The 24,659-nt window shown below is 54.4% G+C and overlaps 1 protein-coding gene and 1 long non-coding RNA gene across 5 annotated transcripts in view; one reads left to right on the top strand and one right to left on the bottom strand.

Annotated features, from left to right (window-relative positions):
- Positions 1-24,659, top strand: part of MYH10 (myosin heavy chain 10) — a 132,225-nt gene that overhangs the window by 81,774 nt on the left and 25,792 nt on the right. For all 4 annotated transcript variants that reach the window (XM_047833220.1, XM_047833219.1, XM_047833221.1 and 1 more), the window contains exons 16-26: positions 9,540-9,733; positions 9,826-9,947; positions 11,925-11,994; positions 12,089-12,249; positions 15,625-15,733; positions 15,853-15,984; positions 16,689-16,895; positions 20,276-20,413; positions 21,209-21,332; positions 22,681-22,852; positions 24,155-24,367. In XM_047833220.1, the coding sequence (XP_047689176.1) occupies positions 9,540-9,733; positions 9,826-9,947; positions 11,925-11,994; positions 12,089-12,249; positions 15,625-15,733; positions 15,853-15,984; positions 16,689-16,895; positions 20,276-20,413; positions 21,209-21,332; positions 22,681-22,852; positions 24,155-24,367 (1,642 nt within the window). The remainder of the gene's footprint in view (positions 1-9,539; positions 9,734-9,825; positions 9,948-11,924; positions 11,995-12,088; positions 12,250-15,624; positions 15,734-15,852; positions 15,985-16,688; positions 16,896-20,275; positions 20,414-21,208; positions 21,333-22,680; positions 22,853-24,154; positions 24,368-24,659) is intronic.
- LOC125151774 (uncharacterized) lies at positions 13,500-18,088 on the bottom strand. Its single transcript, XR_007146949.1, has 3 exons — positions 17,770-18,088; positions 16,432-16,945; positions 13,500-14,115 (listed from the first exon to the last, which is right to left on the bottom strand). It is a non-coding gene; the product is annotated as an uncharacterized LOC125151774 (long non-coding RNA).

Raw genomic sequence — 24,659 nt, 5'->3', positions numbered from 1 at the left:
GATTTCTGTACCAGCTGCACGCGACTTCTTGCCACTCCTTGGGGCCTGTATCCAGAAATTTAAAAAGCTAACGATTGCATTTTCATGTAAATGTGCCTCCTGGGGTATTTTCCGTGAGTAATGGGTATGATCCAGAAGTATCACCTTATGATTTGAAGTTCTTTTAACGTTTTGCTACAACAGAACTTGAATTTTGTTTTCCTTAGTAACTATTGCTAATTTGTATTTGAAGCCAATATGTTTCCAAAATCTGCATTGGAAGTCAAATTACGCAGCGGTGTGCATCTTTGACCGTAAAAGCCACTTAACGTGTACACTTAGCAGAGTGCTCGAACTTCCGCAGTCTCGTCCCGATTTGCTAATTGCAAGATAATTTTATGAACAATTTCAGTACTGCCTTATTTCTCTTAAATTTCATCCTGCGTTTACATAATCCCGTAATGCTGATACGATCTGATGCTGAGCCTCGGGCGTGGGGACGTTTGGAAGATTACTTAGTAGAGAACTTTGTCCAGAAGTGCAAATTCTCTGGGCAGTAATGTCACAGGAGCCGTGTTGTAGCCCGATTTCAAAGTTGACTTGTGATGTCAAATGTCTCTCACACTAACTGAAGTATTTGTGTATCTGCTCTTCTGTTCTGTTTTTGCTGTTTCTCTGCTTTAGAGATTCAGAATATTCAGAGAGCTTCTTTCTATGACAGTGTTTCTGGTCTTCATGAGCCACCAGGTGAATGTATAAAGCCTGTAGGTCTTCTCAACAGAAGGGTTTTAAGCCCACAGGAAGAACTCTCGGGGGGGGGGGGGGTGCTGGGGGGGGGGGGGGCCGGGGAGGGCAGGGTAGACGTGGGCGTGGGGCTGGTTTCTGGGTTTCTGTTTCTGTTTTGCTCATAGACCTGCATGAACCTTTCATTTCATGCTCATTTTTATTATACTTCGAGGCAGCTGTTTGAGTGCATAAACGATACAATTGCTACCGCATACACATTGCTTCTGACTTTACGCATAGCACTTCCAGCCCTGCACAGTAAAAGGTACGTCCCTACCTTTTCCAGTAGTGCCGTTTTGATACACAGTCCTCCAAGGGAATGCTGGGAACCAGTAGTGTCTCCCCGGTCTCTGAGCCACCTCTGCACCTGGGATTCCAGAAAGGGATTGTTTCTCTTCCTAAGCCACGAACTTCCGGAGAACAGATAATTACACCTTCCTCCCACGTGCTGGTCTCATCATTATACCTTCTGTTTGGAATTTATGTACATGTAGAGTTGCCTGGCTTTTCTGTTGGAGCTAGAGACCGTGGAACCATCCACAAGGCCCGACGGCGCAACTGAGACCAGGATGGAGTGCGGTGTTTGGTCGAATTTGCACCTGGAACCCAAAGTTGAGCTCCAGACAGCTGAGCCTTGTGGTCTGAACCCTCGGCCCTGGCTTCAAATACAGCCTAGCCACGGCTGGAGGCCCTCCAAAAGCCCTGGTGATCACACAGTGAGATTGTCAAGGAGTGAAATCCCAAGATAGATTCATCTCGCACGGTTTCCCTTAGTGATTCTTGAAGCGTGTTGATGCTGAGACCTGCATGCATGTCCAAAGTTTTTTAAAACTCAGTTCAAGGAGCATGTCCATCTTTACCCAGGTCACGATCCGCACCATCAGCTCTGGGTCGCATCCGGTGAAGGAAGTGTGTGGGGAGCACTGGGTGCCGGGGTGGGGGCCGGACTGTACCCGAGCCGGAATGCACCCTCCACAGGAGAGTCCAGAGGAAGACACTGTCTGATGCAGTCCCCCTTGGCCTCGGGGAGTCCTGCCCGAGTCCAAGACATGGGGCGAGGGAGGCAGAAGTGGGAGGTAGTTTTGAGCTAACGGGCTGAAAGGTTACTGCTTGATCTTTCGGACTTTGCCCCAGCATCGAGGGCCCTCTTGAAATTCCTACCCCCCCCAACTCTTCTGGATTCTTGATCGCTTTAGAGAGTTCCAGACTGAGCTCTTTGAGAGCAGGGACCGTGCTGGTCCGCACACGGTCAGTAAGTTGTGGGGAGAGCGACTGAAAGGGGACGGGGCGGGTCTTCCCTCGCCGGCAGCACACATGATCTTGTAGGACCCTGATCTTCACGGTGTGCGGACCAGGTGCGTTTCCGTGCCAGCAGCGCCCCGTACAGAGGCACCCCTAGGTGACCTCACACTGGCAGGGAGCGAGCTCGTTCACCTCCCCGTAGTTGGGTTAGTCGGCAGAACCAACGGTCAGGGTTCTCCATCTCTCCCTGTCCTTACAGGGCCTTCCGTCCGTGCACCGTGGCTAACTCTGGTCTCGGCAGCTGTGCGTGGTGTTTCTGCAGCAAAATGTCTTTCTCCCCGATAAGTGTTACGGGTTCCAACCCCAAGGAGGTTTTGAGTGAAAACGTGGGGCTTTAGTGTTTCCAGTGACTTCTTAGAAGAACGGATGCAGCAGTTTCTAGGCTTCCAGGTGTCTCTGGCGTGCTAACACGCAGCGCGTACCCTCATGGCGAGAGAACACAGAGCTAGGGAGGACGTGCGCATCCAAGGGCCCCAGAGTGTTAGGGAAGCAGCACGGAGAATCCATGCAGGTTCTGGGGTTAAAGGGGAGAGGCTGGGGTAGAGACGGGCTTCCAGAAGCATCAGAGGAGCAGAGTTCCCAGAGGCTGAATAGAGAGGTCATACGAGTTTCTGCTGTAATCCAGAAGACAGTTTTCTTCCAAATCTGCTTTGACAGTCTAGACCTTGTGAGATACACCAGCAACGAGCCAGCTACGGGGGACTGTAACCTCAAGTTCTAGGCAGCGTGTCTGGACTCCCAGGGGGCGGACGGCGGGCTGTGTGTCTGCCGAAGGGCGGTGCATGCCCCTCCCCCCGGCTGTGACCCCGGCTCTGTGCCTTCCGTGTCTTGACCACCGTGAGCACCAGGTGGCCACTGACGGCTCTGGAAGGCTGGGCTCCACCAGAGAAAGCGTGAGAAGTGCAAGGAGCAAGTTGTAACTGTTGCTAGAGGACCTTCCCTCTATGCCCCCCTCCCCCCCGTCCTGTCTTCATAGAAGCCTCGCTTGAACTCGGTGGCCGCCGTTGGCTTGGACAGGTTCACCCAGGGGAGGCTGGCCAGCACTGCGGGAGGGCTTCGGGTCCGTCACAGGCCCGTGGGGGTCTCCCTCCATCTTCTCGGAGCCACCGAAATCTTCCTTCCTTCTTGTCGTAACTGAGGGGGAAACTTTTCCCTTAGCCAGGCCTCCAACCGAGATGACGATGTTCTGGCTTCAGAAACGCTGAATGGGTTTTGCTTCGGTCCAGGAAGTTCATGTAGACGCGAGCATCGTGACTGGTAGATGGTAGTTGTTTAATCTCCTTGTAACTTTTATCCACCAGTCATAATCTCTGTGTTTAGTGCTGTTTTAGGACCTGTGGGTCAGGGCTGACGCAGTGCGTGTACGGAGTTAAATCGTGGAGGGAGGTGTTTTGTTGTGCAGAATAGTCTTGTCCTGTTTTGTTTTTATCTTGAGTCTTTTTTTTTTTTTAAGTTTATTTATTTGGAGAGAGAGAAAGTGCAAGCAGGGGAGGGGCAGGGAGAGAGGGAAAGAGAATTCCTAGCAGGCTCCAAACTGTCAGCACAGAGCCCAATGCAGGGCTCAAACCCACCAACCATGAGATCATGACCTGAGGGCGCCCCTTGTCTTGAGTCCTCACAAGAGCTGGGAGCTCCAGGAGAAGCCGCCTCCCTGCACTGTATCTGGACTCCCCGAGGTCACGTGGGGATGGTGACCCTTGGCTCTTCCAGGGTTATCGCGAGTGTCACGCGTGAGGGTCTGTGAGCCTGCATCTGGCCGCACCCATGTTGCTGCCGCTGTAATTACGAAACCCAGAAGATCAGTATATGTCTAGGTCCTCGGCAGTTACCTAACGCACGTCCCCTTTCTTCACCGTGCACCAGGGCCCAGCCGAGGGCAGGCGGACTGTGCGCCCAGCGAGCCCGTCAAGGTGAGAGGGGAGCAGGTGTGCAGGAGAGGCTGTAGACAGGAGGGGGTCCCCATCTGCCCAGACCACTCCAGGCCCTGCCGGGGCAGTGAGCCGCAGCAGTCCCCTGGAGGAGGAAGACCAAGGATCGCATGCTCCCTGTCCACCTGTGGACTTCCTGGAATTTTTCTAAAAATTTCCAGACACTCTAGAACAATGAACAGATTGGTTCACCACCCAATAGCGGAACCAGCACTAATGTGTTGTTACCACGTAATGGAGATACGTGGAGACACCTTTCGATGTTAAAGATTGTTTCTGGGAATTCACGGCTGTTGGATATTTGTTTCCGAGTCTGCTCTTAACTGTCGGCAACGTTTTAGTGCGCGTTAGAGTAGGATTGTCTTGATTTGTTCAAACGAGTGTTGGGAACGTGCCGCGTGCCTAGTACGGGCTGGGTCTCAGACACCTTTCGTAGGTACACTGGATACAGTTCTCATTCATCGTCTGGCTACCAATGTGAACGTTAAAACAAGTCCCTCCCCCCTGTTTTGGCTCCTGCAAGTGCATTTCCAAAGAACTGACTCAAATACAGAAGTTAAATTTAGTAGCACCAGTATTTTGGCCCACGCAGATGCGAGGGATGTGAGAATCTCGTAGACCTCTTGTGTCCTGAGATCATCCTCTGGAAGAGCGGGTCAAGCATCCTGGCACCAAATGGTCCAGTCCTTACTTTTCAAAAAAAACTGTCGATGGCAGTTTTAAGAGATCGATGATTATAAATTGCATTTTTGTGCTTTCAGATTTTAAGTGTGCCCTCACGGACGGTGGGGCTGCGGGGCCCCCCTGACTTCTCACCGGCCACATACGTTTGTATGGACGAACAAATTAAACATTAGGGTAAAATAGTTCGAGGTCCTTTCAGGCTTGTGGGCGACCAGATACTGTGAGACGCCCACCAGCGAGCGGCCCCACGCTCTCCCAACACCGCGGACCGAGGCCAGTGGCAGGGATCAGCAGCCATAACGGGCCTCGTTTCAAGTTGCTGAGAAGCTCATGTGTGCATTTTCTGCCTTTCTCTGGTGCCTGCCTTTACTGTTTTCAACGAGAACATAGTCTTTTTAAATAGAGGTCTTTCTAGGCCTTGATTTGGGAGTGAAACCCTGTGTTACTAGTGTGGCCCGGATCATTGAATGAAGTTCCCCAAGTGTCTCTTGTCCCCTCGAGATCATTTTGCTCAGTTAAAACCTGACTCTCAGTTTAAGTTTTTGAATTAAAAGACAGACAAACTGAAAGTCCAAAGCATCAACGTTTTAAAAATTCTGAACGTTTAGCTTTGGGTTACCTTTACTAATACCAAATTTGAAAACTCAGGTTCATGAAAATGATGTTTGTTTTTAGTTTAAAAAGCAGCCCCCACTCAGGACTTCGTGCTTAGACACCAGCATGACATCGTGTTGAACAGCTGCCCTTACAGGTCAAAGAATTGGCGGGACCGGTGCGGCCGAATCCCCGCAAAGTATTGCTCACACTTGGCTCGCCGCCTCTTTCGTTGTGGGCGTGACCCGTCCTTGCGGGTAACTGTATCACTGAGGGGGTGTTTGCTACATAGTTTATTACACAGTTGCCAGGCACCGTTTTCAGGCCAACACGGGTTGGAGTGGGGGGGGGGGGAGCAGAGGAAATCGTCTGAACTAGTGGTCACAGGGTCCAGAGACACCAGGCAGTGGCTCTGAGGGTCCTGCACGTGTGCCAGATGCTGGGGAGATGTGCCCAGGGGCGCTCTGCACTCTGGGAAGAGACCCAGAATAGAGGTAACATTGTCCCAGGATCTGGCCTAGACGATCTGAAGCCTAGAGGAGGGGCTGGCCCACCGAGTGTGGAGGCAGGGTGGACACCGGGACCTAAGAAGAGGGAGTTAGGTGAAGAAGTGAGGACTTACTTTTTTTAACGTTTTATTTGTTTCTGAAAGAGAGCCAGAGTACGAGCAGGTGGGACAGAGAGAGGGGAACAGGAGATCTGAAGCAGGCCCCAGGTTCCGAGCTGACAGCACAGAGCCCGATATGAGGCTTGTGAGGCTTGAACTCACAAGATCATGACCTGAGCCCAAGTCGGACGCTTAACCAAATGAGCCACCCAGACGCCCCAGGAGTGAGGATTTTAAATGCCAAGAGGTGTTTGCCAGGATGGCTGGAAGAGGGCCGGTTTTCCGGGCAGACAGGAAAGGGCAGGGACCTGAGGGCCTCGTGTCTTTGACGAGGTGCACCTGTTCTGTAGTTGGAGCTTCAGTGGGGGGGAGGGCCAGAGGCCCCTTCATTGAGCACTGGAATGTTCTCCAGGCACCTCCTGCTTCTCTGAGGTCGGTCACGTCTACAGGGGAGGCAGCCGAGACTTGCAGCAGTCAGGGGAGTGGACTCCGTCCGGGTCACACAGCTCGCGAGTGGCAGGAGCTTCCGACTCGGGCCTGAGTTCTGCGTCACCGGCTATACTCCTGGGCTGAGGGATCTGGACCACGGCCTACAAGCTGCAGGAGAAATGGAACAGTCTGAAGTATAGGAACAAGGAACTTGTTGAGTAGGGTCTTTCAGGAACACCCATTAACCCCCACCCTGGGGGTGGGCAGGAACACTGGGGGTGGGGGGTGGGTGGCAGAGGGAGGCCGCAACCGGCAGGAGGTTACTGCAGAATCCAGGTGAGCCGCGGGTGCCCAAACTGAGCCACGGAGCGGGGGGACATGCGGAAGACATGTCCACATTTGGCTTGACCGGTTTTGGTGAGCGGCTGGTGTGAGGACAGTCGAGGTGACTCCTGGTCTCTGGCCTCGGTAGCCGGCGGTCCCTTCTGCACGGGAGGCACAGGAGGAGGGATGGGGGTAGATGGAGGGCGTGGCCAAGAACCTGCCCCACTGTGGGATTTTGATCCCTCCCACTTCTGGCTGCTTCTCGTCTTCCTGTCTGGTTCTTCCTCTCTCCCCATCTTGGCCCCAGGCCCTCGTCCTGGGCATTCACCCTGGGGTGGCCCATCCGGTCCCGTGACCGCTCCCATGTCCCTCTGTCGAGCGCGGACCGCCACGGCCGGCTGTCCGCTGGCATCTCGTCTCGGGTGCCCCAGGGTTACGGGGTTCGGAGCCTGTGCCCCCACTCACAAAAACCCCTTCTCCCCATCCTCCAGGGGCACCGTCAGCCCCTTGGCTGCTCAAGCCAAAGTCCCAGGACTTGTTCTTCCGGTCTCTCTGCCATACTTTCCACATCGGCTTGATGGTTAGAGCAAGTCAGTTCTGCCACCGGAACGTCTTGAGTCTCCCTTCTCGCTCCCTCCCCTCTGTAATCGCTGGTTCAGCTGCCATCATCCCGCTCGGGACCTGGACGGGCACCGCGTCACCTCTGGTGACCCCTCCCCAGCCCCTTCTGTGTGCGGCCACCGGCGGGGGGCGCCCCAAGTCTCTCTGCCCGTAATGCTTCCTTGGCACGAGCTTCTTTCACACCTGCTGCTCCTGGGCCCTCACACATGCTGTTCCCACTGCCTGGAACCGTCTGCTCTCCACTGGCTCATTCTTACCCTCCGGGCACGAAATAGAATTGCTTCTGAGAGATCTCTAACCCACTCTCCTCCCTTATAGCACCTTGCTCTTTCTTTTCAATGCTTTTCTCACTGGTGGTAACTGTAAATGTACTTAACCTTTGCTTCATCTAGTCGCTAACCTATGCGTCAAGCCTGCGACAGGCCAGACTTCTGCTAGGTATGAGGGATGCGGCGTTAACGAGAGCGTGTGGGAGGCAGAGGCACCTCTGTGACTTTGGAGTGGAGAGGAGTGACACATGTTTGGTGACCGGTGCCGGGTAGTCAGGCAAAGCTAGTTCAAGTCGCAAGGGAGGTCACCCAGGATGAGAGCCTGCCTTGAGAAAAGCAGGTGAAGCAGTGTGTGCCTCTATTTGTAGACCACCTTGTTCTGAAAGGGTGTCCGAGGTGAGTGGAGTTTGGGCCCCAGTGGGTGCCGTGGCACTCAGGATGAGAAAAGAAGTCAGTGGGACCAGAGTAGCCGTAGAGGTAGATGGAGGCCCGGAGGAGGCGGTGTGCAGAGAAGCCGGGGTGGAGAGGGCCGTCAGAGGCCGCCATGATGGCCCCTGGCAGATGGACCAAGGTCAAGGGCAGGTAGACGCTGCTTGCGGTTGGCCCGTCGTTGCCTGAGCAGCGTCGGGCAGGGGGAGGCGGGTGAGCCGGAAGCCAGCCCGCTGCCCAGGGAGCGGGCGGTTGGTGGACAGCACGACGTGAGGGGTGGCCGGCGTGAACTACTCTAGAAAGAAGCGTGGCTCTGAGGAGACAGGTGGGTGGACACGACGGGGTCAGAGGAAGTTCACGGTTCTGTGGCGCGTGCCGGGCTGGGGCTGGGCACCATTTTCCGCTGGAACAAGTGAGGAGGGACAGCTTGGAGGCACAGGAAAGAGATGGGGTGGTGGACAGACTTTGGGGCACAGGCGGGCGTGGCTTTGACCCCAGCCTCCGAATGTGGTGGCTCTGCTTTGAAGACGTCGTAGGGCAGTGCGCGCGTGGGCTGCAGGTCAATCGGGTTTTGTCCGGCCTTCACCAGCTGCGGTTGAAGGCCTGCATGGTAGGAACCTTACCTCCCGGGTCACGGTGTCCTGGCCGTAAAAGCCGCACTGGAGGTGGGGCCTCGAGTGGGGTCTTGCTCACAAAGCCCCCTCCCTGAGCACCAGGTCTGGGGAGCAACCAGCAGGAGTGGAGGGGCCGTCAGGAATGAAAGGGCATTCCTGGGGGGCTTGGTGGGTGTTGTCCATGCTCTTAAGACATTCCAGAAACACGTCTGACTTACTTAACAGTTGCCTTAAACGAGAGCACTTCACGTGCCGGAAGTTCTGGCAGCCACACTGTGCTTGGAAGGGTCAGGTCCGCGTGGGTGCCGGGACCTGTCGGCTGCAGCCGCCAGAGCAAACCTTCTGGAAGTTTCACCATCGCTGCCCTCAGCTGAGGCTCTGCTTTTTATCCGGCTGCTTCCCGCCCAGCCTTCTCCTCCCTTTTCAAAAACACACTCGTGCCTGGAGGACAGAGCTGGAGCTCGCTCTCTCCTGACCCCCCGGGTTGACATAACCCAGCCAACCACTTCAGTGATTTTGACTGAGAAGCGGGACTCTGGTCCCCGGCCCTGGGCGCCACCGTCACCGATGTGCTCTGAGCCCGGGTACATCTTCATAAGCCGCTTCCCAGTAGACACGTCACAGCATCAGCTTGTGTATCAATAATGCCAGCAGCGATCTCGCATTTCCCAAGCGATGGTGGGTGTGACAGGCAAGATGTCCCACAGACCGCGCATTCCTGACGCCAGCGCAGCGGGAGGCATCTGCTGGGATGTGGTACGGGGCTGTCCGAGCACTGAGTTCCCTGCCATGGGAGTGTGTGGCTGTTAGTTCCACGGCTTGTGCGGTGTCTAAATACGCTGACTGCCTTACCTCTCTGGCATCTCCTCATCTGTCCCCACAAAGCTTGTGCTGCCGCACTATCACTGTGTCTTCTCTCGCCCGCGAAAGAGGTCGCCGGGCTCATTTTCCTCTTCTTTTTTCTCGTCACCAGTGGACCGCATTGTGGGTCTGGATCAAGTTACTGGCATGACGGAGACAGCTTTTGGCTCTGCCTACAAAACCAAGAAGGGCATGTTCCGTACCGTGGGGCAGCTCTACAAGGAGTCCCTCACCAAGCTGATGGCGACGCTCCGAAACACCAACCCCAACTTTGTCCGCTGCATCATCCCGAATCACGAGAAGCGGGTGCGTGTTAAGCGGAAGATGGGCCGGGGTTCAGGATCGCCCTGAGTCAGGTTACGGAGACGGAAGGGTGAACGTCTCGTTTGCTTGATTAGGCTGGAAAACTGGATCCGCATCTGGTGCTGGACCAGCTTCGCTGCAACGGAGTCCTGGAGGGAATCCGGATCTGCCGCCAGGGCTTCCCCAACCGGATAGTTTTCCAGGAATTCAGACAGAGGTACGGCAATACCTTTTTCCCAGGACGTATCACGGCGCATCTTGATGTGCTTTGGAACAGTGATAGCACAAAAAACGTGTCCCGGTCTCTTGTGTAGTTTCACTTTTATTTTCGTACAGGAAAGGGGTAATCCATCATTACCTTTATTGTTGCCCAGGAACGTTGAGTGCCTTCTCTGTAGCGCTGACGTGCCGGCAGGTGCCATGGGTGCTCGGAAGGCTAGTTCCTGGCCGTGCGAGAGAAATAGCTGAGGCTGGGGATTGACCTTGCACTTGTACACATAGCTCTGCCCGAGACGCACACATCATTCCTTTTTAACTGGGTTTTTTTAAATATCTGAGTAAGGAGCGCCTGGGTGGCTCAGTCATTTGAGCGTCTGACATTAACTCAGGCCATGATCTCATGGTTCATGGGTTCAAGCCCTGCATCGGGCTCCATGCTGACAGCTCAGAGCCTGGAACCTGCTTCGGAGTCTGTGTCTCCCTCTCTCTCTGCCCCTCCCCTGCTCACACTCTGTCTCTCTCTCAGAAATATTTAAAAAAATATATAGAATAAAAAAATAAACGAGTAACGTATGTTCCTTTTAGGAAAACTTGAAAATACAAGAGAACTAAAAAGGTAAATAAAAATCACCCAGGAGTGACTCTTGAAAACATTTTGGGATATTTCTTTCCATCTTTCGATGACTATATCTGCATAGGTGTGTTTATGTGTAAACGTATGTGTATTTTTCCACCAGGTACGCACGTGTAGACTTACAGTCTTTTTATCGGTAATACAGAGTAGGGAATAGGATAGATTAGAAAAGGATTACAAACAACGAAAGGCAGGAGATAACAGAAGTGGATGCAGTCGAAACGAATGAAAACGTGAGAAATAGTTAAATTGTGGACTTAGGTCATTGGCTCTTTCCTTTTTCTGCTGGAAGTCAGAGTTTCGATTACGGCAGCCTTGGCTGTTCCGTAACCAACAAGTCTGCAGGTCAAAGAAGGGCGCTTTCTGCTGCCATTGCAGATGGAATCCAGCTGAGAAACTATTCTAGCCTTTATGGGTTTGGGGGAGACCTTTCTGGGGCCCCAGCTGTATGATGAACACTGGGTAGAACTTCACTTCCTGTTGATAGAAGAAAGCGCCATAACTGGCATCCAGAATACAAAGCTGATGGAGACAGCCAGGATCCGTCCTTTGATACAAGCAACGTCTTTCTGGTAAAATTCGCTTTTATTGAGGTACATAATCTGCGTAAAGTGCACAGATCTTAAAGGTACAGCCCAGTGAACGTATGTCCCCCCAGACCAGTGCTGTGTTGAACGTCACCCTGGTCCTCGCTAAGCAGAGCCCTCTGGGTATTCCTTTTGCAGCCTTTTCTGTTGCATGATAAATGCCTACAAGTCACCCGCAGGGAGCCAGAGTCGTCTTGTTTTAGGCCTGAGAACACGTTGGGGGGCGGGGGGCATGAAAAAAGACTTTTTCAAACACTGTGCTTTGACTTTTCTCTGGCACAGCTGCTTCAACCTAGTGTTTGTCCTTGGAGGATTAAGCCCGTGTTCAGTTTGCCTCCTGTTTCAAGAAACAGAAGGTAGATGTGCAGAAAATCTCAGATTACCCCCTGGTCGTTTCTTTATTGTTACTTTGACACGATTCTTGCCTCTTAGAGAAACGGAACTCAGAGTTTCCTTTTCTTTTTTTTTAGTATTTGTTTATCTTGAGAGAGAGAGAGAGAGAAAGAGTGCGAGTAGGGTGGGATGGGTGGGCAGAGAAAGAAGGAGACACAGAATCCGAAGCAGGCTCCGGGCTCTGAGCTGTCCGCACAGAGCCCGACACAGGGGCTTGAACCCACGAACCGCAAGATCATGACCTGAGCGGAAGGCGGAAGCTCAACCGACTGAGCCACCCAGGCGCCCCGGAACTCACAGTTCGTAGGCAGACATGTCCACTGATGTTAACAGGAGATCTTTGGGCTGCTTTCTCTTACAGATACGAGATCCTGACTCCAAATGCTATTCCCAAGGGTTTCATGGACGGCAAACAGGCTTGTGAGCGAATGGTAAGCTTCCCTCGACCTCTCTGGTTTGCAGCCTATCGATACGGTGTGTCCCGTAACAAGCTGTGAACAGACTCTTCCCTCTTCCCTCTTTCAGATCAGGGCTTTAGAATTGGACCCAAACTTGTACAGAATTGGACAGAGCAAGATATTTTTCAGAGCTGGCGTTTTGGCGCACTTAGAGGAAGAAAGAGATTTAAAAATTACCGACATCATCATCTTCTTCCAGGCCGTTTGCAGAGGTTACCTGGCCAGAAAGTAAGTGGATAGTCGCGAATCCGACACTCGCGGAGCATGGGCACCTTGGCCTTGAGGAAACGGGCCAAGACAGAAGATAAAGGGCTTGGGGGTCTTGCTTCGTTCGGCGTGGGTTTCTCCGAGGCTTTGAGATTCGCAGGATGGGGAAGGTGCCGGCCCTGGGCAGGGGGGCTGGGAGGAGAGCAGCTTTCCAGTAGGAGCAGCACAGAAGCAGTTCTAGAAGGCGTGCCCGGAGCCTGGCAGGTGAGGGAAGCAGGGAAAGAGAAGCAGGAAGGACGCTGAGGGGTGAGCCGAAGACCCTGGGTCTTGAGGGTCACCCGGCTACCGCGACAGGACAGGCGGGGACCAGAGAGCAATCAGGAGCGCCGTGGTGGGAGACCCTGGAGTGGAAGACGGCCGTCCCCGGCCCACGGTGGTGACAGAGACAGACCGGTTGCCGGATCCGGATCCGGTTGCTTAGCACTGGAGTGGAGCCAGACGCAGTGATGGTGTTTCCTTCACCTCCTCCTCCCGTAGGAGCCCGGGGTCCCGGAGGGGAGGGTGGGCCTGCTCCGGAGGCTTCGGTCTGCAGCCCGATGCTCCCCATCGGCCTGGCAGGAGGGCAGCTCCGGGCGACGGGCAGTGTGCCGCCCGACGCCGTCCTGAGGGATGTCAGCCCGGTGAGGAGGAGGCGGGATCTGTGAGTCTTGGCCCACATGTGACAGAGTCTCGAGTAGAAGAGGCGGCTCGGAAAGTCCGAGAATGCGTGTCGTCCTCAACGATTCACACCCAGGCAACGGTGCACAAGGACAGAAGGCTTGGTTTTTCCGTGTCCTCGCTTGCAGCGTGTCACCGGTCCGCAAACACCGCTGTCACCGTAGCTGCCGCAGCACAAGACGCCTGACAGAACAGGAGCGGACACAGGCGGGTGCCTTCCTAATGGCTGCCAGAGCCTACAGCTGTCAGGAACGCGGGACGTTAACTATATAAATTGTGCAAGCACGTGCCGCTTCCTCCCTGAACTCTGAACCCTGCAAAATTATCACCAAGATCCATCATCAGAAACAAAGATCTTTTTTTTTTTTTTTATAATGTTTATTCAGTTTTTGAAAGAGACCGAGCACAAGCGGGGGAGCGGCAGAGAGAGAGAGGGAGAGAGAGAGAGAGAGGGAGAGAGACATAGAATCCGAAGCGAGGAAGAGAGGGAGAGAGACCTAGAATCCGAAGCGAGGAAGAGAGGGAGAGAGACATAGAATCCGAAGCAAGTTCCAGGCTCCGAGCTGTCAGCACAGAGCCCGACGCGGGGCTGGAACCCACGAATCGTGAGATCATGACCTGGGCCGAAGTCAGACGCTTAACCAGCTGAGCCACCCAGGCGCCCGAGATCTCCTCTTAAAGACTAACAGCTAACACGAGCATGTGACCGCTACATAAGGCACTGTGCCTGTCATTTGCAGCTCCAAAATTAGGCCTTCGAAAGAGCCAGACTAGAATTCGGAAAGAGGCAGAGCAGTGTGTACAGGTCAGACACAGAGACGTGGACAGAAGCCCGTGAGCTGGCAGCTGGAGCACCCTAGAGGCCACTGGCACCAGTGGACAAAGAGGGAGGAAACAGGGCTGTGGCACGTCGGCCTCCTGACACCGGGACACCAGGTGACGTACTTCAGATGCAGGTCCCGGAGCCCCCGGCAGAGAGCGCGGTGCGCCCGGCAGACAGGTTCAGCTGAAGGCAGTGGCGGGTGGGGTGGGTGGGGGGAGCCAGCTGCCTCGTTCAGACAGAGTGGCCGGCATGTTCTTGACTCATCTTCTCCCAGAGGCCACGGGGACATCAGGGCGACGGTCCTCAGTAAGGAGGTTGAGGGATTTTTACGGCAGCCTTGAAGGAGCCTGCAAGAATGGGAAGGCAGATGCTGTTATACGGTGCTAAAAACTGCACTTGAAACTGTTGTTTTGTGGCAGAAACTATTAAAAGTAAGGCTTGGCCGAACTGGCTCAGCTGGTAGGAATAAGAAGGAAGAAGATTTGGTAGGAGCGACACTCAGGGCAGGTATACAGCCACAGCCGGAGGACATTTAAGCGGCGAGTTGGCGACACGGAAGTTCCGGGGTCCTGCGAGGGAATGGGACCCGCAGGGCAGCAGAAGGGGAAGAGGAGCCGTCCGTGCTCCTGAACCGCGACCGTCTAGTCTTGAGGCCGTCCCGCATGAATCCAGTGGATACTGGTCGTTGCTGGAGTGAACGCATAATTCTAGACTTTCCTTCCTGTCTTTTCCGTTCGCTTCAAGTGCATCTCTTGCCCCGGAGAACCCTGTAGCCGGTCTTACAAAGAGTTATGGAAAGGATGCCGGAGGAACGATCACAGATCTAGGGGCGCCCGATGGTTCTTTTGTTCACCCGGCACATATTTTGAGGGGCCCTGAGTACATGTCTCCCTGGGTTGGATGCTGGAGCACAGGAGTAACTGGGCCGTGCTCTCTGCTCCCGAGGAGCCGAGCCTGGTTGGGAAGGGGGCTGCGTTTGTGGACGGGGTGCAGCCAGCCTGGGGCTGCGACAAGGTGAAGGAGGCCACGAGGTCACCCTGGTACCTAGTTTTCCGTAGTGGGTGGTCCGTAGGGGCGTGCAGCAGACAAAGCCATACAGACCTGCCTGAGGGAGAGGCTCAGAGCCCAGGAAGCCCTTCGACAGTTCAGGAGGTGATGGGGGCGGAGCCAGAGTGCTGGGCCACAGGGGGCACAGGGTAGGGCCTGGGGAGCCTGTGGGTCCCGAAAGTGTCATCGTCAGTAGAAAGATAAGTCACCTACTAGGAGGAGGGGCAGCACAGTGACCTGGGTTGGGGTTGGGGTTTGTTTAGGCCAGAGAGGGGGGTTGGGGCTTCAGAAAGGGGGCTCCGATCCTGAAGGCGAGGGAGAAACTGAACATACTGCAAAGGATGACCAGTAAGTGGGTCTGGGATCATCGGCCACTGAAGGCAGCACAGGGGAGTGGGAAAGCCCAGACTTGGTAACGAGGAGACTGGGGCTCGAGACATGTCTGCGTGGCCTGGCCTGGCCGATGAACGTCTGTCTGTCTGAGAACAAGAGGCATCAGCTCGACTGTCTGCGGGTCCTTCCGACTCCGGGATGCTGCAGGGCGGAGGAAGGGTGGGCAAGATGAGGCTGGAAGGGGACGATGCCGTGTCCGTGCCAGGTTGGAAGAGGAAGTAGTTAGCGATCAGGTGCACCAGCCAGGGGAGCGTGAGAAACCCGGGGAGGAGGGGGTTTCTTCGTGCCCGGGAACGTGCGGACACGGGCACACGGCGGAGGACGAGGGACGCTCGGGGCAGCGTCTGCGAAGAAAGCGGCCGGCCACCATCAGGACGCGTTTTCTCTGCGCACTAACCGTCCTCCCGGTTGTCCAGGGCCTTCGCCAAGAAGCAGCAGCAGCTGAGCGCCCTGAAGGTCCTGCAGCGGAACTGCGCCGCCTACCTGAAGCTCCGTCACTGGCAGTGGTGGCGCGTCTTCACCAAGGTGGGCTTCGCGGCGTGGGGGGAGGGGGAGCCTGGAAGGTCACGGCGGGAGGGGAAGCCTGGACGAGGCCGCGGTCCCTGCCCGGGCACAGGGTGACGTGCGATTTGATCCCGTCACAGGTGAAGCCGCTCCTCCAAGTGACCCGCCAAGAGGAGGAGCTTCAGGCCAAGGACGAGGAGCTGCTGAAGGTGAAGGAGAAGCAGACGAAGGTGGAGGGCGAGCTGGAGGAGATGGAACGCAAGCACCAGCAGGTGCGCCTGGGTGCTGCTCACGGGGACCCACCTGCCGGCGGCCGCACCCGCCACAGTTGGGTTCACGTAAACCGCAGTCCACCTCCCCTCACGTGGTTTTGCCTCGGCCCTTCTTGGACACGTAGGTGTCCCATTTGCCACCAGGCACGCGTTCCTGACACCTGCTGCCCGTGGGACTCCCGCCGTGTCCCCTGCCTGGGATGGCTCCCGAGGGCCTCGAAAGTAAAGACGAGACCACGCCGGGCCACCCGAGTCCTGCGTCGGCGTCCTTCGCCGGTGGGGATGCTTCACAGACCAGGCAGGGGCTCGGGAAGCGTGTGTAGACGACCGGGTTCAGGGCCTGAGAGACTAAGGATGAAGGCCAGGGGTATCCCTTGATCCCAGACGGCCGTAGCTGGCCCCCTGAACACACTCGAATAAGATTTTCCCCCCGCCTCTGTCAGTTACCTTAATGGAAGAACAGGAGCTCCTAAAGTCGCGTGAACTTAGTGTTGTTCAGGATGGCCTGAGACGACAGAAACCAGCAGAAACGTTCTCTAGCTCACTTTGCCGTAAAGAATATTGGAAAGTTTTGCCAGCGACGTTACAGATATCTAAGCCTCCATTTCTACGGTGATGAGCATGGCCGCTGAAATCGGAGTGACCGTCTGCGGTGGGGGGAGGCGGGGGGCAGCGACCACACTGACGCTCGGTTGTGGTTGCAGCTTCTGGAGGAGAAGAACATCCTGGCGGAGCAGCTGCAGGCGGAGACGGAGCTCTTTGCCGAAGCGGAAGAGATGAGGGCGAGGCTCGCCGCTAAGAAGCAGGAGCTGGAGGAGATCCTCCACGACCTGGAATCCAGGGTTGAAGAAGAAGAAGAAAGAAACCAAATCCTCCAGAACGAAAAGAAGAAGATGCAAGCACACATTCAGGTATGTAGGACGGTCTCCGTCCAGAACCGGGTTGGGTTTTCCGAGCGGCCCTGCCGAAGAAACAAATAGAAGCTGTGGGTTTGCGTTGTGTCCCCTGAGGGGCGACAGGAGTCCACGTTCCAGGTCCTGCCCTTCAAAGATGGCTGGCAGTGGGAGCGCCCAGTGGCTCAGTCGGTTAAGCGTCCGACTCTTGGTCTCAGCTCAGGTTGTGATCTCACAGTTTGTGAGTTCGAGCCCTCCATCGGGCTCTGCACTGACAGTATGGAGCCTGCTTGGGATTCTCTCTCTGCTCCTCCCCTGCTCGCTCGCACGTTGCGCATTCCCTCTCTCTCTCTCTCTCAAAATAAATAAACTTAAAAAAATTAAGACGTCCAGCACTAAAAGCACACACGTAACAGACTGTCTTCGAGCGTCTTCCAGCGTGCAGAGTGATTCAGAGTAGGAGCATCGCAGGGCCTGGAACACTTTGTAGGGGACCCCGTTTGTCCTTTGTGTTGTCACTAATGACAGCACTGCTCGCTCCGTTCACTAGATAGGCCTCTGTTCGGGAGTTTGGTTCATAAGAAGGGCTCAGCTCCAACACAGGAGGCGGCCAGGAATCAGAATAAAAGACTTAGCGCTTCCCAGGAGTTACCATGTTACGGAGACACAGGCTGTCCTCCCGCGTAGTGCAAATACACGGTTCAGACAGTGCTAACTCTGCCCACGGCCTAGGACACTCCCTTCTCTTTTTCTCCTTGTCTCCCACACCCAGCCTCCCGAATATGTTCTTGAGTGTCACGGTGTCTGTGTCTCAGCCACCATTGCTTCGTGGGTCCAGCACCAGACTTTCGTCCAGGTCTCTTCTTGAATTTTCTCTCCCCTGATAGCTTACCTTGGCAAAGCTCAGACAATTCAGACGATTCTCAAAACCGCAGAAGATCTCACGTTATTTCCTTGGCAAAGACCACGTGCAGTAACTCATCTGGACACTTTCCATCCTTCAAGGCACTCGGCTTCCCGGTGCCTCCTGATAGGTTAGCAGAAGATCACGAGACCTGTAAAAAGTGTGCTCTCATTCAGCAAGTCCAGTTCTGGGACTTTATTCTAAGCGTAAATCGATGCAAGCCAGCTGGTTATGTACCAGTCAGGAGTGTTAGGCCACGGCAGTTCCGTGCAGTTACAGGTAAAAAGAGGCTTATTGTCACGGGGATCCCTAGTGCATTACTAAGAAGTGTGTGCGGGAAGATCGACGTCAAAATACGTTTCTGCGACTTAACGAGTTTATACGCATGATTTTGTGTGGGACCAGACAGAGACCTAGAGTTTCTGCCGACAATAGTGAGCTCTCCTTGGTGGTATTGTTACCCGTAGTTGGGACTTTCTTTTTAAGAGCATGTGCTCGTTTGAGAAATAACGTGTATTCGTGTGGGGGAAGGGTGCCCAGAGTCCCTCCCCCCAGTGTCCCCAGGCCTGGTTTTGTACGCTCCAGCTGTTAACACCCTCGTGTGAAATGCTTGTGTTTCTTCAGCGTGTGCAGAAAAACAGATCTGTCCTGGGGGAGCAGAGTTAGTGTTGTATTTTGCTTGTTCTGTACTTCCTATCCTCCCCTTCCCTTCTAGATTCCTTTGGGGCTTCTCGGGTGTTGGCACTGTTCTCTGAATTTATTATCTCATTTTGTGACATGTAAGTTCATTCAAACACATTCTAAAAATATTGATGGTAATAGGTTTTATTTTGTTTTTTGTTTTCTTTTTTTTCCCCATTTTCCTCCATCTGAGGAAATCCTATCCAGAAGTCAGAATATCAGAGGTCCTGCGGTCCCCGCATGGCCCCTGGGAAAACTCAACCTCGTCGGTCCCTCCTCTGTTCCTTTCCCACCTGTGAGCCTTTGAGGGACTTCTGATGTGTACCTTTTTCAACCAAACAACTGGAGCTGTTTTTGGTTTGATTTTAAGATGAATTTCCTAATTACGGTATCAATAAATGCTTATTGTAGAAAACCTAGGGAACACAGCACCTCTGGTCTCCTCCCTCCCATCACCCCCATTACCGACATTTTTTCTGCTTGCCTGTATTTCTAACCAGATATACAGATATAGTTGAAATTATACTGAACGTACTGCTCTGCTCATTGCTTTTGTGAATTTAGGACCGTGCGGTACAGGGATGCACCTGACCAAAACCAGACTGTGGGAAAGAAACCGTATGACAAATGACCTGTTCTGTTTCAAAAACAAATAAATGGCAAGGAAGGAAGGCAGAGATACACGGGAGCCTAGAGAACAAGGAGTCTCTAGAGGCTTTGGAGTCACAGTGTGTGGACCTTATTTGGATTCCAGTTCAAATAAACAAATTATTTTTTTTTAAGTTCATTTATTTTGAGAGAGAGGATCCCAAGCAGGGTCCATGCTGTCAGTGCAGAGTCCAACGTGGGGCTGGAACCCACGAACTGCAAGATCGTGACCTGACCCGAGATCAAGAGTCAGACGCTTAACAGATTGAGCCACCCAGGCGCCCCAAAAATGTATTTTTAAGCAGTCTTTACCTTTTAGAGGTACAGCCTGAAGGTTTTACAGTAACCCATGAGGTTTGGGATTTGCCGCAAAATAACCCAAGAGGCGAAGGGGGACCGCGGAGGTAGAGAGGAGAGGACGCTGGCCGTGAGTCCGACGCTTGTCAAAGCTGGGCTGACGGGTGCGCCCTTCCGGCTCGTTCTGCCGCTGTGTTTGAAGTTTTCCACGAGAAAATGACCGTCTCTTGCATGGGTCTCATTCCCGAGTCAACCACGATAGGTCTTGTAAACAGACCGTTCGTGGATGTGTCCGTACAGCCCTGGTCCGTAACGTACATGTGTACTACATATGATGAGGCAGGGCAGGACACGGAAGTGTGTCTTACCTTAGAAAACTGCACACGCCAGAATCCCACCCCACTTGGGGATGGGCTCACGCGGTGAGGCAGGCTTGAGCCGAGACCACCCCTCTCTCAAATACGAATTTTAATTCCTATGTTATTCCCCTTCACAAATACACCCTCTACTCAGCAAGAGATTTTGTGGCACGTTCACCATCCTTCGATACTATGAATGACCTTTTTACGTACATCGCACCTGTGGCTATGTCCCGAAATTGCTGGTGTGAAAGGAATGCTGGTTTTCGGAGCTTGCTGTCCTCTGCCACATTGGCTTCCAGAAGGACAGACCCGGAATGGGCTGCAGCCTGCAGTGGGTGCAAACGTCTGCTTCTCTTCCCTGTGCTTCACGTCTGTAAAAACACCCCTGCCGTTTGGCGTTTCACCACACCTCAGCGTTTCACTTCCCTGCGCCTTGGCGGAGGGGTGCGTGGTGGCGTCCTGTGGAGAGCGGGGGGGGCGGCTGACTGTGTGCTCTTCTTCCCAAGGACTTGGAGGAGCAGCTGGACGAGGAGGAAGGGGCTCGCCAGAAACTCCAGCTGGAGAAGGTGACGGCAGAGGCGAAGACCAAGAAGATGGAGGAGGAGATCCTGCTTCTCGAGGACCAAAACTCCAAATTTATCAAAGTAAGAGACTGCTTCTGAGCTGATTTTGGGGGTGCCTGGCTGGCCCAGTGGGTAGAGCCTGAGATCGTGAGTTCAAGCCCCATGTTGGGCGTGGAGCCTCCTTAAAAAGTGGATTTTTGAGGGGCGACTGGGTGGCTTAGTCGGTTGAGCGTCTGGCTTCAGCTCAGGTCATGATCTCACGGTTAGTGGGTTCAAGCCCCACATCGGGCTCTGTGCCGACAGCTCAGAGCCTGGAGCCTGCTTCGGATTCTGTGTCTCCCTCTTTCTCTGCACCTCCCCTGCTCGTGCTCCATCTCACTCTCTCTCTCAAAAATACATAAACATTAAAAAAAATTTTTTTAAGTGGATTTTAGAATGTGGGAAATCCGTATGTTGACAGACTCGCTGAAAGGGGCTTCCTTCAAGAAATTCTCAAGAGTTCAGGTTCATTTACTTACTTTTTCTAACACTCAACTTCTATAGATTTGTAAAGGTAGAAAGTCTTTAGTTTTTTAGATCTTGGGACCAAATAGCCTCCTGATCCTTCAGATGTGTAACATGCACGTTCTGTGTGCATCGGTCCCTCCTTGATGACCAGGTCCTGCCCGCGCACGCACAGCTGCGCTCCATGTGGGCTGCGGGACTCGGGGGGGGGGGGGGGGGGCGCAGGGGGGGGCATACACGAGTGAACCTCCCGCCTCTCGGGAGCAGTCGGAGCCACGGGGGGACGTGGTGCCACAAGCCCGTTTCCTGAGCGACACCACACCCCACGCGTGGTTGTGCGTGTCTTCGCTGAAGCGGTGACTTTCTACTCAGGAAAAGAAACTCTTGGAGGATCGCATCGCGGAGTGCTCCTCTCAGCTGGCTGAAGAGGAAGAAAAGGCCAAAAATTTGGCCAAAATCAGAAATAAGCAAGAAGTGATGATCTCAGATTTAGAAGGTTAGTATTTGGGGTCAGAGAAACGTGGGACTGGGCTTGTGAGCGTTTAGATTTTACTTAAATCAGAACATGTGGTAATGGGAAATGGGTGTGCCGATTACTAATCAGTTTGGATTCAATTACACGGGCGTATTTTGAGTTATTATCTGCTGCCTAGTCTCCAAGTATTTATGATGGGGTAGCGCCAACCTAAACTTTGATTTTATGAAGTTAGATCCCACGGTGAAACGCCTTGCCCCCTTGATGGACGCAGCGGGGCTCTAAGTTTGAGTCGTAGAAGCCAGTGGACTTTGTGTTTAATCTGACAGCTGCGTGAGGGCGTATAGGGTTCACTTCACAAAGAGACTGATGGCTACTGCCACGGAAAGTGTTGGGGACAGAGAACCTGCTGAGGGGAATCGCATCGCACGGAGACGGCAGAAGCTGTGCTGGGAAATCCCAGGGTGTCTACAGAGCAGACCCTGGCTTTCTACACAAGAACCCGGGAAAGAGGGTGGAAGCTGGGGAGGCATCCACGCATCTGCCGTGTCAGCGGCTCGACCCTGTGTCTGTATCAGAGCAGCGCACGGCGCTCAACGCCCGGCTGTCACGTGTCCCTACAGCACCTGCGTGGCCGTGACCGCGCTCTCCCAGCGCACTGCTTTCGCAGTAGGGAGAAAGAAAACGAGAGGGTTTCTCAAAACCTATCTCGGGTTTTGTCGTCTCGCTGTTGCTTAGCACAGACGAGAGAGGATGGCAGCGGGAGAGATTTTCATACACCATTTTTGCCAGCGCGTGGCTCTTCCGCTCAAGGGAGCACAGAGCACACGTGCCTGCTCTGTCTCGGCCGTGTGATCAGCCCGTGGTGCCCAGTCTCCACCTTCCCACACACCGGCTCTGCTGGAGGACAGTCCTGGGAAGGGAGGGAGCGCCGGCGTAGTTGAAGAATCCTCGCGGGACTGTGACACCTGCCCCCACTCTGTCCTCTGCCTCCGTGCCCAGAACCTGTAGTCCTGGGTCCTGCCAGGAACTCCCAGGGAAGGGGGATGGAGCTCCGGGCACACTGCCCTCGCCTCTGCTGAGCCCCTCTGCAGACCTGGGCCCAGCGATGGCTGTGGGCTCCCTTCCCACGAAGTGACAGAATCCACCCAGTTTCTTCCTGAAAATACCATCCTCCCACCGACCACTCTCGCCTGCAGCTTGATCTCCGTGGGTTTCTGACGACTGAGCTGTAGACACGGTGGGGTCAAGGCGGTGGCCGCTTTTCGGTGAAATGGCGTATTTGCAGCTCGGGTCGGTTTCTCTCTCGAATTCGTTCATGTGGCCTGTCACTTGTCGGTTAAAGAGCTTCTTGGCCCTTGCCTTTCAGAACGCTTAAAGAAGGAAGAAAAGACCCGTCAGGAGCTGGAAAAGGCCAAGAGAAAACTCGACGGAGAGACCACCGACCTGCAGGACCAGATCGCGGAGCTGCAGGCGCAGATCGACGAGCTCAAGGTCCAGCTGGCCAAGAAGGAGGAGGAGCTGCAGGGCGCGCTGGCCAGGTCCGCCCCCCCGCGCGGGGCCGTTACCGCGGGCTGTGCGCTCGGCAGAGCGTCCGGGGCTGGGCGCCGACGAAAACCCCGAGACGGGGACACGTAGTCTCCTTGCGGGTGTGGCACAGGAGGCTGAAAGAGCTGGGAGTCCACGGCTTGTGTCAGGGCAGCAAGAAGCACTCGTGAACCACCGTCGGTGTCCACGCTTAGGGATCGCTGGTCACCGAGGTCCCTGGAAACTCCCCCCAGAAGTCCTGTTACCACACCCAGCGTTTGGTCTCTATGTGTTAGAGAGTAATTCCACAGCGTGTTTTAGAAGCTGAGGGGAAACCCCTTCTCAGAAATGATCCCCTGCCAGGGGCACCCGGGCCGCTCAGTCGGTTGAGCATCCGACTCTTGATTGCAGCTCAGGTCATGATCTCACGGTTCGTGAGTTCAAGCCCCACATTGGGCTCTGTGCTGACAGTGTGGACCCTGCTTGGGGTTCTCTGTCTCTTCCCCTCCTCTCTCACCCTCTCTCTCAGTAAATAAACATTAAGAAAAAAATGAATCCCCCTCGCTCATGGCATGATTTCCTGTTGAGTTTCAAATCATTTTAGAATGGAAATCATGCCTAGTAAATATATTGATATCTAATATTTCTTTCTAAAGAAGAATTACTTGGTTACATGGTCATAGAACTTAAACTTTACCATTTATCCTAAGCCAGTAAATCTCGTAACAGACCTCTTTTTCTGCCCTCTATCACAGTTGGTCTCATTTTGGCCAGATGTTGTGCTTTTCCTCTTAGAGGCGAGAGCTGGAATTCTGGATTCCTGTCTCTCACCCCAAGTATCCCAGCTCCTCCAGTCAGAAACTCTGCCAGCACTGAGCTAACATGCACAGCAGGTGTGAAGGCAGCAGGCCTCCTACTGACTTGCAAGAACTTCTTCGGATTTGCTGCTTCACTGTAGGCTGGACTGGACTGCCGCCCTGAGCAGTGTGCTCTTAACACTTTACTCTGGAGCGATTTTTTTTATATTCTGATCATTAAAATGAGCTTGTCTGTCCTTTTAATGGAAAACCGCAGCTCTCTGGAAAGGGGGCAGGGTTCCATTCCGGTTCTGATGCTGCCGGTTCTGGTTCTGGCTCTGGGGCCTTCAGGTCATCGACCCCCGTGCCTCCTCCCCCTGCCCAGCAGGCCCAGCCCCAGCCACGGGCAGAGGGACGTGTGACTGGGGTCCGCTCGCAGAGGGGCACGGCGGGGGTGGGTTCCCCCCGGGACGCTGGCGGCCGCCAGCTGAGCCCTTCTCGCGCTGGGCGATTTCGCAGGGGCGACGACGAGACGCTCCACAAGAACAACGCGCTCAAGGTGGTGCGCGAGCTGCAAGCCCAGATCGCCGAGCTGCAGGAGGACTTCGAATCGGAGAAGGCTTCGCGGAACAAGGCGGAGAAACAGAAGCGGGACTTGAGTGAGGAGCTGGAGGCCCTGAAAACGGAGCTGGAGGACACCCTGGACACCACCGCGGCTCAGCAGGAACTTCGGTGAGTGGCGCACAGGCGGGCACCCCCTGGCGTCTGGCAGAAATGCTTCGGGCGCGGTGGCCTCTTTGGGGACATGGGGCTTTTCCTTTCGTGGTTGTTCTGAGTATTTCTTTCTCTCCGGGAAGTAATGGCCAAGGAACAGGGACGGGCAATTATGGCCAAGGAAGAGGGACGAGATAGCTATGGTTAGAAACAAACCCGTGTCCGGTGGGGGAGGGGCGGCTGGCGGGGAAGGACCAGCAGACTGAGGTGTGCGGGCTGGGATGGGATCGGGAAAAGCCACACTCCGTGA

Source organism: Prionailurus viverrinus, chromosome E1 (assembly GCF_022837055.1).
Source record: "Prionailurus viverrinus isolate Anna chromosome E1, UM_Priviv_1.0, whole genome shotgun sequence".
Taxonomy (NCBI): Eukaryota; Metazoa; Chordata; class Mammalia; order Carnivora; family Felidae; genus Prionailurus; species Prionailurus viverrinus.
The sequence above is the reverse complement of the archived record's forward strand: the minus strand, read 5'-3'. Positions and strand labels throughout refer to the sequence as shown.